The 18,401-nt window shown below is 40.9% G+C and overlaps 1 protein-coding gene across 1 annotated transcript in view; it reads left to right on the top strand.

Moving 5' to 3' along the window:
- The first annotated feature begins 276 nt into the window (after positions 1–276).
- Positions 277–18,401, top strand: part of LOC135210750 (neurogenic locus Notch protein-like) — a 118,967-nt gene continuing 100,842 nt past the window's right edge. The window contains exon 1 of the mRNA XM_064243579.1: positions 277–474. Coding sequence (XP_064099649.1) covers positions 417–474 — 58 coding nt within the window. The 5' untranslated portion in view covers positions 277–416. The remainder of the gene's footprint in view (positions 475–18,401) is intronic.

Here is an 18,401-nt window from a genome sequence, read left to right as displayed (position 1 = left end):
CATGAATGGGCGGAGCTTCTTAACCCTTGACACCAAGTAGTACCGCTTGGCATCGCTAGCAAACTTGATTAATTCTTACTCCACATCGTATTGCATTAGTAGAAGGCGAGACATGGTTATTTATTGTTAAATGTGAAATACATTTCTAGTCATTTTTTGAAGATATATTTGTATAAAATAATAAAACCCGAAGCACTTCAGTACCGCTACCCAGCGGAGGAATACTCGAGTGGGCGGAGCCAAAATGCAGACAAGTGGTCGAGTGGTCATACCTACCAGTGTGAGTTGTGAATAGAACTAGTGAACATCAGTGTGTCATATCCAACGGAATGACGAACATTTGTCCCTCTTGTGCGTAGTGGTGGAGAGTTTTATCCTAATGTATTCTAGCTGAAATTTATTCCATTTCCCGCAAGATGCAGGTGCAAGCGGGCATACTGTGGGCATTGGTATGCCTTGTTGCCTTTACTCATGGTAAGTAGTACCCCTGGCACAGGACTCTTAGCGCGTCTGCAACAAGTTGTCGTGTTTGTGAACTTATTATTTATTTTTATTTATCGCTTTTTTTGGTTATAATTTTCAGAATTTGTAATGGAAAGAGGACTGTTATTATTGGGAAGAGCGAGAGTGATGTTTTGGTGTGCGTCACGGCGTTAGTGAAATACTACATATAGTATGAAAAATGGTATATATAGTTTGAAATTTTGATGCTTTTGTGACCAACGAGAAAATAGTTGTTCTCCAGCACCCGTATTTACATTGGACTTAGGTAATTTTGGCATGATTTATACCTCCACCTTGTGTAAGAGCAGTGTTTTAGTGCCATTTTACAGGACAAACGTAAAAGTCGCTCGTCGTCGTTGTCAGCAGCAGCAGCAGCAGCAGCCAGCATCTCTAAATGAATATAATCTTATCAAGCACCTCCTCATTTATCTTCTGTTATGGCTACAAGAATCTTCAGCCTATCAGCAATCTTTGTTCAGAGTTGCAAGGGCTTTATGAAGGTCTCATAGGCTTTATGAAGGGTGCATACTACACCGTAGTTATTCCGAAAGGCTAATTTGATCGATTTCAGGTTTGAAATGACAGCTTGTGTCATTGGTTAGCCAATCAGACAAGCGTTATGGTGACATCGTGGTAACAGGCGTTTAAATGCCAACAATGTGTGTGTGTGTGTGTGTGTATGCCCTGTTCGTGTGTGCCTGTGTGTATGAGAAAGGTTGGGGTGAGGGGGATTGTTGGGGGAGGAGATGGTAGGGAGAGGAGGAGGAGGAGGGTCCTAGCTGTGGATCCTGCGAGACCCAGAGAGCGGCATTCCTTCAGGATCGCCTGCGGCTGCTCTCGGCTCTTTGTTGGAGAGTCCCGCGCGCTTTACTCATTCGACCTTCCTTCATTCCGCTATTTCATCGGGTTCTTTTGCCATTTCTCCAGTTTTCGGTAGTCCGTTCTTCGTAGTTCTTGGCGTCTGTGACGCCAGAGCGGAGTAATATCGAAAGACGCCGATAATTCAGTCTTGCGAGTTTGAATTTTCCCGGGAAGTGATGCTACCTTACCATATGGTTACCGGGCGTACCAACCCCACCGATTCAAATTTTCCCATGGGAGGCTAGTTATTTCCCAAAAGCGATATACGAAATTTTGTTTGTTTTGAAAATTATTCAGAGTCTTGATTAAGTCCGGTAGGTGGTTTTCTAACGTATCTTTGAGCTAACGGGGTAGATATGGGCTACATGGTGGAGCGCAGTTTATTGGCAGCCCTGAGTAGAACCGCAGGGACAGCTGCTATATAGCGAAGTTGCTTATGTTCGCCTTTGTCGTTTGCTATATTCCATAAATTCGTGCTCTTCCCGTCGTTTCGCGATTCGTAAAGCCGTTGACGACGCCGGAGCGAAAGTAGGTGCGTAATGATGCTAGATCTGCGTAAACTCATCTTCCATGGAATACGCACGGGATACTAGACGTCAATGAATTATGTGGGAATGCTTGCACGCGCCACTTACAACACGTGGCCCGCGCCAATCTGTTTGAAATTTAAAACTCCCGATAAATTGTAGATTCTGCCGAACGTGTATCCAGGGGGAGGGAGGGGATGGACGTGCTTTGCAATGTTTAATACAGTTCTGGCTCTGAATCGCATCCACTGTGTCTTGTGCTACTGTTTTCCTTGAGTACGAACGCATAAGCTGCTGCCTCTTCCGGCGTGTTGGAGGAAACCAGGCTACCTACCAGCGGAGGCGAGAGGACCCATCAGTCCCATCTGTTCCTTGCCGTATAACCCTCTCTCACTCTCCTCCTACATATACGCTCTTTCGTAACGAACTTTTTAGCGGAAGTGCGTGAAATCTGATGCCTTTAAAGGATACTTCGGGTGCTCATTAGGATTTCAGTCCTTTTCACCTAAAACGGTTTTAATATACGTTTTTTAAGTTTGTCCATGTCTTGTTGAAAAATATAATGCGAAGTTGTTTTTTTTATTAAATTCAGTGCAGAAATGTCTAAATTTTCCTTCCTGTTTTTCATGGAATGGGAGTTGGTTAACACAAACTTGATGCTAAAAATGTTATTGAAGGGGGTAAGGGGAAAATTATCATTCTATTGTTGACTAATTCTAGGGACCCAGTAGTACAGGATTTTTTTTTTTTCCATAATCAATGCTCCATCATTTTTACACAATTTATTGGACCACCATTCGCAAATAAAACTATTTCATCATCATCTTTCTCTTAAAGCTTCTTTTGAGTTAGGTCTTTAATGCCACTGGCTTGAATAAGTACCAGAACAGTTAGTAGACTGCACATTTCAATGCAATAAGAAAAAGGTATATGCCTTGCTGTTAGTCCGTCTGTTGACAAAATACGTTGCTAAAAGATAGTTCAACTTTTTCTATTTTAGTCTGTTGTTAATGGCGTTATGCTAATTAATTTTGAAATTGGTGTACTGAGAGAGAGAGAGAGAACTATCCAGTCCATTCAAGGCGTCATTTTTTTCTCTTGACGCATGAAAGTAGTACTATGAGACGGGAAGCTGAAGACCAGTGGAAGTGAAAACCCAGGGGGAAACTATTACACCTTTTCTTAATACTGCTGGGAAAATTGCTCCACAGCCTGAACGCGAGAGGGACGAAAATTCTCTTGGTATACTGGTGGCCGTTAATTCATTATCTCGCTAACTCATGAGGAACAGGAATGAACAGCGTTTGGATGGAATTATCTCGAGTCAGAATTATTGTGCCTTTTAATGAAGGAAGTAAAAAGAAACATGGAGCAGGGGTTGGGTAATACTGTAGTCAATAAACCCAAAGACAAGATCAGGAGAATATATTGCTATATGCCAAACTGGAATTCGGGAATGTTTGGAATTATTACCGCCGAGGTCCGCTATAGCTTTAATTTTTAAAGGTTTTTTGTGCCAGTGAGGTCGTACATCGAATTGCAGAGCATTTTATTGTGCAAATACTACCTATATATATCGGTCCTCATATTAGAGGTTTCTGCCTCACACATTTTAAAGTACTATTTCATATTTACATTCCTTAATATCATTTCAGTTCGTGATTACCGTTCATTTTTTCACGTTTTTAATCCACCTCTTCCTGATTTAAAGACCTTGCCAAACCTCGATTCACTCACTCGTACTAATCCACGAATACCTTGTTCCCTAGTTACTGATAAAGCTTATCGCCGTCGGGTTTGACGTTGATTCTTTATTTCACAGCCGTTTCCTTTGTTCTGGGTCCGAGAAGATACAAGATAAGGTGGCTTATGGCGAGAGTAATCTCGTGTTTACATTTGAAACCTCGGACGCGACAGCAGCGTGTTTTTGCGAAAAGGGGCTCCACGGATGTCTAGATAAACACGGTCACACGCTTGCAAAATGATAAATGGATTTTAGTTTGTATCTCTGTTGAAACTTAACGTCTTTTGGAAATGTTCTCTGGTTTGGGCTGTTGAAACTTAACGTCTTTTGGAAATGTTCACTGGTTTGGGTGCAACATTCCAGATCGACAGTGTAGAAATTCATTTGGTTTTAGATGTGTTTTATTCCATCGAAATATGTGAGATTTTAGGTGACGTGTGTGGACTAAACCAGTCGTATTTAATTGATGGTCATGTGATCTGAAAAAATCGGGTAAATATCATTTTTGTAGCTTTAATGATTAAGTGAACTGGAATGTAATATTTAGTCGAAAGGCCAAGCGCAGGGGTATATGAGGCCATTCCGCGCGAAAATAATGTTGAAACCATTGGTAGGAAAGGGTGGAAAGTAAGATGGAATAAAGAGAATATGAATGGAGGTAGAGTAAAAGGAATGAAAGGGGTCGCAGCTGGGGGCCGAAGGGACGCTCAGAGAACCGTAATGCCCACAGTGCATCGCAAAGTTGCACTTGACGACACTACAATTGAAATAAATTAAGGTGAATATGATGAACTTACAGAAGAGATAAAGTTTGATTTATTGAAACCGAAATCATAATAGATAAATCAACATTTCTTACGCCTACTCTGCAGATCGACAGTACTTTCTAAATATACGCTATAGGCATGGCACTTCCGCTATCGTGCCCCATAAATCCAAGCACCCCGCCCTGCGGGAGTACACCCCTTTCCCCATTGCTAGAATTGAATGGTCCTCCTGCCCACGCTCTTGCCTTTGCCCCTTCGCGGCTGGAATTGTTCCTTGAGGAGCCGAACAAGATCAGACGCATTCTTCTCTTCTTACACAGCATTTCCGGCCCCTTTAAGGGCTTGCGTAACCTTGCGTATAGCATCCGATTCACATAGCAACGCAGCGAGCGAGGGGTTTTAAAGAATGGAAACTCCATCGATGATGTGTCACCGACATTCTGCTTAGGAAATGTGAAACGGATATGTTTTGTAGTCGGTTGGGTAATCTGCGAATTTCGGTCCTGTACAGTTTCCGCTTATCCCTGTTAAAAAAAAATATTTTGGGTTTTCTAGGTTTTCCCTAGCGGATATGGCATCAGGTACTGAATTAGAGAATATATTTACAGATTTTAAAGTACTTTTTGCGACCTGACGCACCAACGGCTGAGATAGCGGTAGATGTATTAGACCTATTTGCGAGCGGACGTACCAACGGCCGAGATCGCGGTAGATGTACTAGACCTATACGAGGTGAGGTCAGGTGATAGGCTTTTGTTTCAAGTTGACAGCCGAAGTAAGTACATTTATGGATGCGTAGGTTTGCATCATAACTTAAAGTTACTTTTTCACGCTTCTTAATTGAAAGAATACGAAAATCCCCCTCTCTAGTACTAATCATTATCTTTCTAACATTGAGTTTCTTCCTTGTGACGACATCACGAACTGCCTCGCCTTATCTCCACTTCGTTGGCCATTCCCAGGACTACATCGAAGGAAGTCAGTAATTATCATTGTGCACTGGAGTCTTCCAAAGAGGGGGGGGAGGAGTTTTTTTTTATGGATTGACAACAATGGGTTGGGAAAGAGGAGGATCTTGGTTCCAAATATCCAGTTATCAGGTGTCTTATTCAACTTATTGGATGCAGGTGGCTTCTTTCTGGAGGGTCAGATCACTTCTTTTTTCTCTTTCTTTATATGAAGTCTCGTGTGAACTGAACGGCCGCTTTTGAATGGCTGTGATAGTTTCTCTCTCTCTCTCTCTCTCTCTCTCTCTCTCTCTCTCTCTCTCTGTAGATCGTAATTGTCATTGGATGTTTTATATTGATTTCTTATAGTATAACACTGTGTGCAGCGACTTATCGTCGTTACGCACAGAAATATTAAATGTATGGATACATAATATAACGTTTCTTTAAATAGGAATAGCTCTCTCTCTCTCTCTCTCTCTCTCTCTCTCTCTCTCTCTCTCTCTCTCTCTCTCTCTCTCTCTCCTTTAGCCTAGTTCATTTTGAAGTGTCATGCATCTTTAGACATGTTCTAAATACCACGTTTTCTCAGAGAGAGAGAGAGAGAGAGAGAGGGTGGGGGTTTGCGCCACCTTTTTGCACACAAGTCCGAGTTTGCAAGCTACTGTAGAGCTGTTCAGATGAGAGACAGGGTTTTTTATCTCCATTGCTTGGGATGTCAATCAGTTCCTGATGATATTACGCAACACCGGATATTATCCTCGGCTCCCTCTCGGGATTATACCGTGAAAAGGTCTCCTGTCTACTGTGTTGAGGGAACTACTGGCAAACGTTTGTTTTAGCAATAATTGTCCGGTTTCGAATTTCGTATAGATTAAAAGACTTCGTAATTGGGAACCAACTCCCACCGTTCGCTGAAATCGTAGGCCTATAATACAAGGCGCATTCTCTGTGATTCTTGAGAATTGAGATCTCGTTCAGTGTGTCTCAGTCACTCCCTGGAAGCTTTCAAAGTATTGTTAATGTGCCCGTAGTTGGCTATGTAGTAATATTGTGAATTGTTTATGGTTGTCACAACATGCTATTTTAGTACTTCTATGAAGAATCGTCTTTGGTGAAACTAGACTTATATAAAAAAGGTTTGTGATTTGATTTAGGTCTAAAACTGTCAGTCCATGACTCACTTTTGTTTATTGAGTGGATAGGAAAGATACGGCTATGGGAAGGGGGGGGGAGAGGAAGCTTATTCGTTGCAAGTGATAGCGAGCAAGTGTGACGAGGGAGAGCAGGTAGGCAAGCTGGCTGGCTGGCTGTTTGACCGTTGCTCGAAGTGATTTATGGAATGAATCATTAGACCGAGTAGATAAGCCGGAGCACTTGGGGACTAAACATTGTCATCTAAGCGTTTTTCATTGCGCTTAGAGGGGCAAGAGCTAATTTTAACGCTCCAGACTTGAAAAAAGTAGGAGATTTTGTGTTGAAAAAAACGAAAGAAAAAAAATGCGCTTAAGTTTCCTCGGTTCAGTGGTTTTCTATACAGCGTATAACCAAGGCCACAGAAAATAGATCTATCTTTTGGTGTTGTCGGTATAATGCTGTATGAGCCGCGGCCCGTGAAACTTTTGACCACGGCCCGGTTGTAGCCTGTCCTATATAGTTACCAGAAGGTAACTTTAACCTTTAATAAAATAAAAAAAACTACTGCGTCTAGAGAGAGGGCTGCAATTTGGCATGTTTGATGATTGGGGGGTTGATGATCAACGTACTAATTTGCAGAGGTGTAGCCTCAGTAGTTTTTAAGAAAAGTAAAGAGTTGGAGTGGTTTGACAAACGGATGCAGTTACGACCCAGACCGTATTAATGCCTATAATGCTCCACATGCGGTGCACTGACGTGGGCACTACTTGCCTACTCTGAGGAATAGAAGGATTGTAGACAGACGAAGGATTAAGCGTTGTTCATGTGACCCCAAGTTAATCTCGTGCATTTTTTTTTTTTTCCGCGCGTTCCTGTCTGCGAGTCTGTCCATCTCAGCCATTATCTGTCTCCTTTGTTATCAGCGTTTTGCGTAACCTTTATTACGTTTTTTTATCATTATTACGCTTCACCATAGAGAGAGAGAGAGAGAAGCGAAGTGGATGCATTATTATTATTATTTAACTGAACCCTAGGTTCTCAGGAGGGAGCCACTGACTTTGAAAATTCTCTCTCTCTCTCTCTCTCTCTCTCTCTCTCTCTCTCTCTCTCTCTCTCTCTCTCTCTCTCTCTCTCATCATCATCATCATCATCATCATCCTCCCAAGATTTTTCTCACACATTTGTCTGAAACCATTTTTGGGATGTCATTGTATTGTATATGCTGAGGATTTCCTCAAAAGATTAGCTAAACTGGGTAATGTTGCAGTTTGCCATCTTTCTAACAAGGCGAAATTGGGGCGTTTATATGTTGAACGAGTTTAGCATAAATTCGGTAATGAGTGTGTGTATTCCATTTCCTAATTCCGGGGCTATTCCGAATCTGAATAAAGAGGAGTTTCACTTTGTTTTTTTCTTTTCTTCGACCACAGAATTTTCAGGGAGTTTTAGAATGCAGGATTTAATGTTCTAAGTTTTGGAAACATTCACTATAGAACCTCGAATTTTTGGTGGGCCAGTTATTGGGGCCTCAGATTTTTGGGTCATGCATCAGGATCGTTAATGTTTGGGGCAAATCAAGCTCGTGATAAACAGTGTAGAAAGTCTACCCAGCTGTAGGTTATTACTGTGATAATAATAATAAAAAATAATCTACTTTTTACCCGTTTTCTATCATCGGCCTGCCAGTTGCATTTTCAGCTTAAAGAATATTGACATACAACATTACGAAAGAGGCAATCGTCTGTTTATTTACGCTCATATCGCCCTGACTTCCTCACGAGAGAGAGAGAGAGAGAGAGAGAGAGAGAGAGAGAGAGAGACGTCGGAGGAAGACGAGAGAGAGAGAGAGACGAGGGAGAGAGAGAGAGAGAGAGAGAGAGAGAGAGAGAGAGTTCTCCATAGATACTGAGGGAGGGAGGAAGGCATCTTGCTTTCCCAGCCTTGTTATTCGATCCGCGTACGTTGCTTAAAGAAGCCTTCCGGTGCGCCAGCATCCATTTCCGCTGGTTCGTGTTAAGGCTGTAATTCGTCGTTATTGTCATTATCTGTGCCTTTTTTTCTTTTGTTTATTTCTGGGTGATGTATTCTTGAGAGTTGTGTATGTCGTTTCTATATATTTTTTTTCACTTTGACTGCTCTGAGGAAGTAAAAACTTACTTAATGATTTAGGTCCATATTTTTTATTAGTTTGAGAGCGAGATATTTGTTGTTTTACTTTTAGATACTCGTACCATTTCTGATTTTCTAAATCGTGAGGAACTTCGAGATATGCGTCTATAGAATTCCCATGGTAACGCCAGGAAGAAGCGAATACAAACATTTCCCCCCCCAATTACCGAGAATTACTAAGCAGACGTCTTCTACACTCATCTTATTCAATTTTCTCCATCCTAATGAATATTGCTGCCATTAGATGGCGCCTTGAATAACCGAATTGGCCCAGATGCCAAATGACAGCTGCCTTTTACACCAAGGGGCGTTTGCTGTCCTCACACGAATATATTATGTCACAGATTTTTCTCTCTCTCTCGCTACTGTTGTTTGCCATGTGCAGCTGGTGGGGGCAAGGGGTGGTAAGAGGGTGTTGACATTGGGTGGGGTAGGGGGGGGGGAAGGGGGAGGCTCGTTCAGTGCTATTTATTCAATTCACTGGTATTTAAACTGTTGCGTTCTTAGGCTTAAGGAAGCGAGTAGGTCTAAGGATGTGGGGAAGATAGATAGAGATTGGTTCTGAAAAAATGTGTGTGTATATATATAACTGAATCACGAAAATTTGGAACGTGATGAGTGTACACGTAAAGGCAAAGTCCACGAAGGAAAGTGAAGCAATGGAGTACCGCTACAAGGCCTTTCGACTTCTTGTCCTCTCCTAAGCTTAGTAAAGGACAAGAAGTCGAAAGGCCTTGTGGCGTTCCTCCATTGTTTGACTTTCCCTCCGTGGCTTTTGCCTTTATATATATGTTGATATGAACATTATTTAGGTGCATACTATATCCAGCGTGTAGCTTCGTAATGATTATAATCACTAATATGATTTCATAACTGTTCATTGTGACTGCAACGTTAGATAACAGAATTCGTCGTCAACGACTCGAGTAAAAGGAATATATATCTGATTAATCTAATCAGGCTCCCTCCTTATCAGCCTAGTAAACTCTGAGGATCTCTGAAAAGGCATCCAAAAGAGGAAGGAGGAGAAATAGAGAGAGAAACATTGTGGGTAAGAACAACTCTTGCTGATAAGGAACTTGTTTTGAGAGAGAGAGAGAGAGAGAGAGATCGTTTACTCTCCAGCGACAATTGAGACCACCAATAGCTTTGCATATATTGCTGATAAGGTGTTCTGACTTGTTCTTTATTTTTATTTTTATTTTATTTTATTTTTTTATATCGAGGTGCATTTAGTCCTTGGTACGGTGTATCTGAGAGGAGGGTTCTGTCTTGTGTTGTGTTAATATGCAAAACGCGCTTTGTCTTATAGATACCTTGATATTTGTTTTTGATTCAGCTTCACTGCAGGTTGAACCGCTTAAAGAAAATACAACAAATATTTTTCGAGAATGAATTCCTTTTTTTCCTTTATCTCCATTATATAATGGACACAGACCTGATGTACGTACGTACTGTGTAGGTCTCAGTAATATCTTTTAATCACAAGATCACCCTTTTGTAAAGGCACCTTCGCGGTCCCTTTTGTGAAAATCTTTTAAATCACCGTTCAAGATCGACACAGCTGGCCTTTTCTTCCCTCTACCCCTCCTCCTCCTCGCCATCCACTTTCCCCTCCTCCCCTTCTTCCTCTTCCTCTGCCATTTCCCTCTCCTCATCTGTGCCTCCTTCCTTTTACTGGACAATCCGACCGTTGGGAGATCTGGGAGGGAAAGTAGGGAAGCAGACCCTTTAAAAGGATCTTTTGATCTTTTCCCTTCTTCCTCAACACGTGGTGATGTCTCTGCCGTGTCTTTTAGACCGATCCTTTGCACGTGCGGTAGACTGTGGATTTAGACGCGTCCTGTCTCTCCATATATACACACACGGACTCCAAACTGTCTCTCTTGCAGGCTTGGGGCACTATGTGTTTGTGTCTGTGTGCGTAGCCATCCACCAATATAGTCCTGATGATGCGGGAGTTTCCTTGTAACATTTTTTAGAAAACTGTTGTTGCATCTTTGTGCAACTGTGTAGATCTCTGTAGTTTCATTTCCGAATCTACGTAGATCTCTTTTTGTCTCGCTGTCCAAATACTCAAAATCTAACTTGAAGTACCCACCCAGTGTTTGGCTCGGCAAGTCGATTTCATAAAATCAGATGAGATAAATTCTCTCTCTCTCTCTCTCTCTCTCTCTCTCTCTCTCTCTCTCTCTCTCTCTCTCTCTCTCTCCTGAAATATTGCATTTGTACAAACAACCAAAAATTGTCGTGAAGGCTGAATGGTCGAAAAGAGTCCCAGTGCTTTTGACAGCCAAATTTCCATAATCTCTCTCTCTCTCTCTCTCTCTCTCTCTCTCTCTCTCTCTCTCTCTCTCTCTCTCAAAATATTAGATTTGCGCAAACATTTAACCGGGAACTGTTAGCTCAAGTAGAGTAGTACTAGTATAGTAGTAGATCAGTGTCCTTTCGACAGAGGGCGCGGGCTCACGCTCACTCGTGCCGGTGTCACCAGCATCAGCGATTAGATAAGAGAATCCAGAGCGGAGCAGCGGCATGTGCCATTATCAGCTCTTTCGAAAAGTCAACAACTCACTATAATATCTACTATAATATCTTCTTTGCGTTATCCCACTTTATAAGCCTGACGGAGCCGGGTTGCTTTGTTTGACTGTCGTGGTGTTTTGAGAGGGAATTGACTCGCTCCAAGGCCAGTATAGGCAACGATTTCTTCAGGTGGTTCAAGTTAGGACTATGTGTGCGGATGGATGTGAGTAAGATAGGAATGTATCATTGTCAGAGATTAACTAACGTCAAGTGTTCCATCTGGAAAAATCCCCTAGGGGTGCACTGTAAGTGTAGCGACCCTAGGCCTAGGCCTAGCTGCATTACATTTTCTGTTTTTATAGCTTAACTTTATTCACAAACTTTCTTTGGTATAGCTGTCCAATACCTCTAACAATCACTTCATAACATAACTCTCTCTCTCTCTCTCTCTCTCTCCTCTCTCTCTCTCTGTCAAAGCATTCCGGAAAAGAGATTCCCGGATTTCAGGGAAAACATACGCTGGGAAAAATTCCCAGAGCTGGGAGGTAGAAAGAAGGAAAGAAGAAAGATTATACGGTTTGTCTTCCTTTCCAAGGCGGTGGGTTTAGGATCCGGGAAAATATAAGCAGTCAATGTGGGACGTGATGGCTTCGTGGGTGTTACCATGGTGTTACTCGATGAGATGTCCGCTAGTTGTGGGAATGGCCTTTTGCGAACACTTTGTAAAGCTCTTGTCTATGTTTTGTTTGGTTTCGGTCATTAAATGAAAAAATTATCGTTGTAATTTGATTGAAATATATCTATTAGTATCTAGGCTGTTTGGTTGAGATGTATCCTCCAGTGTCAGTTTGGATAAAATATATCATCACGCAATAACAATTTATTTTATGTATATCTTCTACTTTCTATTTGGTTGAAGTTTATCTTCCAATATCCATTTGACTGATATGTATCTTCCAGTATCTATTTTGTTGAAATATATCTTCCAGTATGTCTTTGGTTGCAATATATCATCTTCCAATATCTATTTGGTTGAAAGATATTTTCCAATATCTTTGGTTGAAAGAAATCTTCCAATATCTATTTGGTTGAAGTAAATCTTCCAATATCTATTTAGTTGAAATGTATCTTCCAACATCAATTTGGTTGAAATATATCTTCCAATATCTATTTGGTTGAAAGATATTTTCCAATAGCTTTGGTGGAAAGAAATCTTCCAATATCTCTGGTTGAAAGATATTTTCCAATATCTTTGGTTGAAAGAAATCTTCCAATATATATTTGGTTGAAATAAATCTTCCAATATCTATTTGGTTGAAATGTATCTTCCAACATCAATTTGGTTGAAATACATCTTCCAATATCTATTTGGTTGAAAGATATTTTCCAATATCTTTGGTTGAAAGAAATCTTCCAATATCCCTGGTTGAAAGATATTTTCCAATATCTTTGGTTGAAAGAAATCTTCCAATATCTATTTGGTTGAAATAAATCTTCCAACATCTATTTGGTTGAAATGTATCTTCCAACATCAATTTGGTTGAAATATATCTTCCAATATCTATTTGGTTGAAAGATATTTTCCAACATCAATTGGGTTGAAATAGATCTTCCAATATCTATTTAGTTAAAAGATATTTTCCAATATCTTTGGTTGAAAGAAATCTTCCAATATCTATTTGGTTGAAATAAATCTTCCAACATCTATTTGGTTGAAATGTATCTTCCAACATCAATTTGGTTGAAATATATCTTCCAATATCTATTGGGATGAGAGATATCTTCCAATATGTTTTTGATTGAGATGTATCATCCAACATCTTTTTGGTTGAAATAAATCTTCCAATATCTATTTGGTTGAAATAAATCTTACAAAATCTATTTGGTTGAAATAAATCTTCCAATATATATTGAAATAAATTTTCCAACACCTATTTGGTTGAAATAAATCTTCCAATATTTATTTGGTTCAAATATAACTTCCAATATCTATTTGGTTGAAATGTATCTTCTAAAATCAATTTGGCTGAAATAAATCATCCAACATCTATTTGGTAAAAATACTAATTTAATTAATGCATAAATGGTTTCCTGAAACCCACTTCCAAGCCTGTGACTGTGTGTGTGTGTGTGTGTGTGTGTACGCGAATTTTGGGGTCGTTCTGTTTTTCCCCCGTGAAAGTGAAGAGACTGGTCTGGTGGTGGTGGAATGAATGCTTTGCAGCAGCCTCACCTTCGATGGGAAATGAAATATTAACCACGGTCCATTTTCTCTCGTAGGGCTGTCCTTTTTTGACGTGCTCCGTTCTCTATATACATCAACAGCCACGACGGGTTGCTTGCACCACCGGAAATTAAATTGAGACGGGTGTTTGGGTCGAGGTGTTTGCTCAAATGATTGATGGATTGAAATATGCGGTGCCTTCAGTCTATGTGAGAGAGAGAGAGAGAGAATGGAGTTTGTTTCTCGCAGAGATATTTTGTAAATTATGATTTTTCTGCATTCTTGGATTTGTCAAGGTATGGATGGCTACATGAAACCATTAATATCTCTACTCCTTTTAGGCCTCTGCAAATATAAGGGCGTTTTTATGCTCCAGACTTTCGGGTCTGCAAAAATATATTGAGGAAAAAGTTATAGGTAGGACCATTATTTATTATTATTTTTATTATCATTTAAGGCCTCTGCAAATAAGGACATTTTTATGCTCCAGACTTTCGGGTCTGCAAAAATAAATTGAAGGAAAAAAAAAAGTTACCAGATTTTATGGTATTTTGGACGAGTGTCGACAGCGAACGATCGTGACCTGTCCCCATTTGCATTTTCGAAAAAGACTTCGAAAATCTCCTGGTTGACCTTCGTTCAGATGAATGGGAGAACAGTCGGTGTTTCTAATCCGTCCCGAATTGATATTTATTTGTTTTGTTTTCTTTTATCTTTTTTATTTATGGTCGTTAGTCTTTTTTTTTTAAGCTTTCGTACTCAGCTTCTGGTCTGGGAAGAAACACCGTTTCACGCAGCGGGTGTTCTTGGAACAGGATTGGTTGAAGGTTCAATGTTGTATCTCTCTCTCTCTCTCTCTCTCTCTCTTGGTGATTTGGGATTTTTTTTTCTTTTTTTTTTTGGAGGAGGGGCGGGTGGGATTGGAAGGGCCCCGTTAGATGTTTTAATCAAGCTCCAAGAGCTGTTCTCATATATTTGATTATTTATAGAATCTCTTCATAGCTGGCTTGTCGATCTGTAATTGGAGACGATTTCGCTTGAACTTTTTTTCTCTCTCCAATTTCGAAGATTGTGAATAGTAGTATTGTTCCGTCTGTTTAGCTACACTTTTCCATTATGGTCCGTCTGTTTAATCACTGTTTTCCCCATTCTCTTTCATCTGTTTACTCAGTTTTCTTTCACAGCACGGTGATTGAATTCAAGAAAATCTTTCTTTGAGGCTTCGCGTATCAGTCAGTGCTGTCAAAAAATGTCTTCATTTTCCACTTCAAACGCCCCTCAATGACAACACCACCCTCCCCCCCCCCCCTCTCTCTCTCTCTCTCTCTCTCTCTCTCTCTCTCTCTCTCTCTCTCATTTTCCAATCCAAGCAGGTCATTGAGAGCTTGCGCAAGAGAGCAAAAATCACCCCGCATGCAAAAGCAACTCGGTGCGAGGAGGAGGAGGAGGAGGAGGAGGAGGAGGAAGGGAAGGAGGAGTAGGAGGAGGAGGAGTGGTTATAAAAACTTTCAGCACCAGCTGGTGGTTGGCTGCTGTGTTCGTGTAATTTCGCCTGGAGATCTGTATGCAGTATGCCAGCAGACCCAACAACGATGGATGATGATGATGATGATGATCGTAGTGGTGGTGGCTCGCTCTTGTTGGGGCAGCAATCAAGTTTCTTTCTCTTCTTCTGTGTTTATTCATGCATCTCTCGAAGGTTTTGTTGGTTTTAAGATTTTTTTTTTTTTAATTTACTGCTTTTTAGCGTTCGTTTTTTATATACTGGAATATCATTTTCGATTCTTTTATTATCGTACGTTGCGGCAGAGTTTGGTCTCTGGATTAGTCGTCTGCTTGAAGTTGTATTATCATTTTTTCCCTTTACCCTCAGGAGGTTTTTATTATATTTTCTTATCGATGTTTTCTCTTTTGTTTAACCATTTTAACATTTGATTTGCTCGGGCTTCACGTTAGTTCATCAAAAGTCTGATTAGCCTCTGTTTTACTTTTTTTTTTTTTTAACCTCAAACTGTCAGCATCTCAACAAATGCTGGAATGAAGGTTTACTTTTCATCAAATCAAAACCAGAAGACACCTTTACAGGTCGTCTCAGGTTATTTGACTCTTGGAGTGAACATAGTTTATTTTCCTACTTTCTTTTTATAATATAATTCCTGAATGTATTGTATCTATTATAGTGGAGGTTCTTATACTTCGGCGCCGGTTTAGACCGTGGGTATACCTTTCGAGAGGGCATCCTCCTGCGAGAGTTCCTTGCCATACCCAACTGGTAAGAATGACCTCAGGTCCTTTCTGATGTTTCTCAAAGATCTATGAAGTCGGTTGTGGATGGCTGAATGTTGTAGGCCACTTTTGAGTTTCGGGGTCTTGCAGCAGAGAGAGAAAGAGAGAGAGAGAGAGAGAGAGAGAGAGTGAGAGAGTGAGAGAGAGGAGTGGCCTCTAGTGTCAGTCTAGGGAGGTAGGGCCATAGAGGGAAGGGCTGTGAACCGAGGGTTATGGGGTATGGGGGCAGTCCGGGGTGGTGTCAGGCGGCCAGCTTATCATCGTCGGGTCACGACGCGCTCGGGGCCTATTCTGTAAGGGCCCAGCCCATGTTCTAACCACCGCCCACTTGCACGCCACACACACACACACGTACGTATATACCTTCTTCCTGCAATTGCCCTGTGCGTTGGCGACCCTCAAGTCTTTAGAGAGGTTCTGGGAACTGTCACTAAGGCCAGATGACTAAATTTCGATTTTTTAGTTTTTAGGAACTGAGGAATTGCAACCACCAGGATCTATCATTGCAATGCCTTGGAGTCGATATCAGTTCCTTTGGCGAAGGTAGATTTTCTCCGTTATCAATGGATGTATTGATTGGGTGTTCTTTAGAAATTTTATGATATTTTGCAGCTATGTATATCATAATAATTAATATAAATAATATATATGTATATATGTGCTCTAGGAATACTAATGGAAGTCGCGACCGACATTAGGGGACCGATTTATGTCGTAGTCACCTCCGACGGGAACGAACTGACTCCCCCCCACCCCCCCCCCCCCCTCCCCCCACACATAGAAAAAAAAAACCACAATCACTTCACGTTTCAGCCTTGGAATTGAAAAATGCAAATAGCGAAACTCCACCATCTCGCATTCGCATTCGCTGGTTCTTTAGCGTTGTTTATTTGTACGTCATTTGTCGGGACCTGTCTTGTCCCCCGCCCCCTTCCCCCTCCACCCCCCTAGTTCTAGTATAGGCCAGGGCGTCAAGAGTTACTTACGCAAGAGTTCACGATCATTGAAAAGTGTTCGCTCGTTCGGATCCTCGGTTTCGTTGCTCGTGCGCAAGCGAGCCGCGAGATAGAGTCTCACGAAGTGGGCGCTCATGTGCTTAGAGAACTTTTCCCTGTACGTACAGGTGCTTAGATATCTGAGTGTCACTTGTACTTCAAGTGTTGACAGATCAGTCTTCTTAATCAGTACAGATGTCTGGTTTTTTCTCTTACAAGTTTAACTCTTACAGGTGATTGATTAGAAGTCTGGCCTTCACGCGTACAAATGCTTAGAGATCAGTCTTAAACAGTAAAGATGCTTTGGTTTTATCTCGTACAAGTGCTTAGAGATCTGGTTTTGCATGTACAAGTGCTTAGGGATCCGTCTTAACCAGTAAATATGCTTTGGTATTATCTCGTAGAAGTGCTCAGAGATCTGAGTTTAACTTGCACAGGTGATTAGCGATCTGGGCTTTGCTTAGAGATCTGATTTTAACTTCTACAGGTGATTAGAAATCTGGGCTTTCATGTACAAGTGCTTAGAGATCAGTCTTAGAGGTCTGGGCTTCATAAGTGCAAGTGTGTAGAGGTCTGAGATTAACTTGTAAAACTGCTTAGAGATCGAGGCTTCACATGTCAAGTGCTTAGAGATTTGGGCTTTACATGTATACGAGTGCTTAGAGACCAGTTTTAACTTGATCATGATCATTTGCATATAGATCGAGCTTCACGTGTACAAATGCTTAGAGATCTGGGCTTCGCATGTAAAAATGGGTACAAATATGGGCTTCATGTGTATAAATGCGTAGAAGAGAACGGATTTCACATGTACAAGTGCTTAGAAATCTGGGCTTCACTGCGACAAGTTTGACATGCACAATGCTTAGAAACGGGCCTCATAGATCTGGGTTTAACGTGTACCAATATTTAGAGGTCCTGGGTTCACATATTTTGGCTTTTCGCGTGTTTATTTTGCTTAGAGGCTTCTGGGCTTCATGTGTGCGTGTGCTTAGAGATTTAGTTCTCTTTTGGTCCGTTGAGTAGTCTGGTTACTGCTTAGAAAGTCTGGCTTTATTTTGCATTAGTCTGAGACTCTAGTCCTGAGGCTACCAGAAATAATTAACCATCATTAGGAAGGTAAAGGTAAACTCCGCACACTTTTAGCTGCGTTGAGAGAGAGAGAGAGAGAGAGAGAGAGAGAGAGAGAGAGAGAGAGAGAGAGAGAGAGAGAGAGAGAGAGAGAGATTTTTTGTTGTTGTAAATTTCAGTTTAAAATTTCGTGAATTTATCTTCTTTTCGTATTCGTAGAGGTCTAAACAGCTTTTTATGGAGAGAGAGAGAGAGAGAGAGAGAGAGAGAGAGAGAGAGAGAGAGAGAGAGAGAGAATGTAAATTTCAGTTTAGATATTCTTGAATTTTTCTTTTCATATTCATCTACTCAGAAGTCTATAGCTCTTTTTAGAGAGAGAGAGAGAGAGAAATTTTTTTTGGGTAAATTTCAGTTTAAAAATTCGTTAATTTTTCTTCTTTTCGTATTCATCTACGTAGAGGTCTTAACAGCTTTTTATGGAGAGAGAGAGAGAGAGAGAGAGAGAGAGAGAGAGAGAGAGAGAGAGAGAGAGAGAGAATGTAAATTTCAGTTTAGATATTCGTGAATTTTTCTTTTCATATTCATCTACCTAGAGGTCTATAGCTCTCTTTATGGAGAGAGAGAGAGAGAGAGAGAGAGAGAG

This window comes from Macrobrachium nipponense, chromosome 4 (genome assembly GCF_015104395.2).
Source record: "Macrobrachium nipponense isolate FS-2020 chromosome 4, ASM1510439v2, whole genome shotgun sequence".
Lineage (NCBI taxonomy): Eukaryota > Metazoa > Arthropoda > Malacostraca > Decapoda > Palaemonidae > Macrobrachium > Macrobrachium nipponense.
The sequence above is the reverse complement of the archived record's forward strand: the minus strand, read 5'-3'. Positions and strand labels throughout refer to the sequence as shown.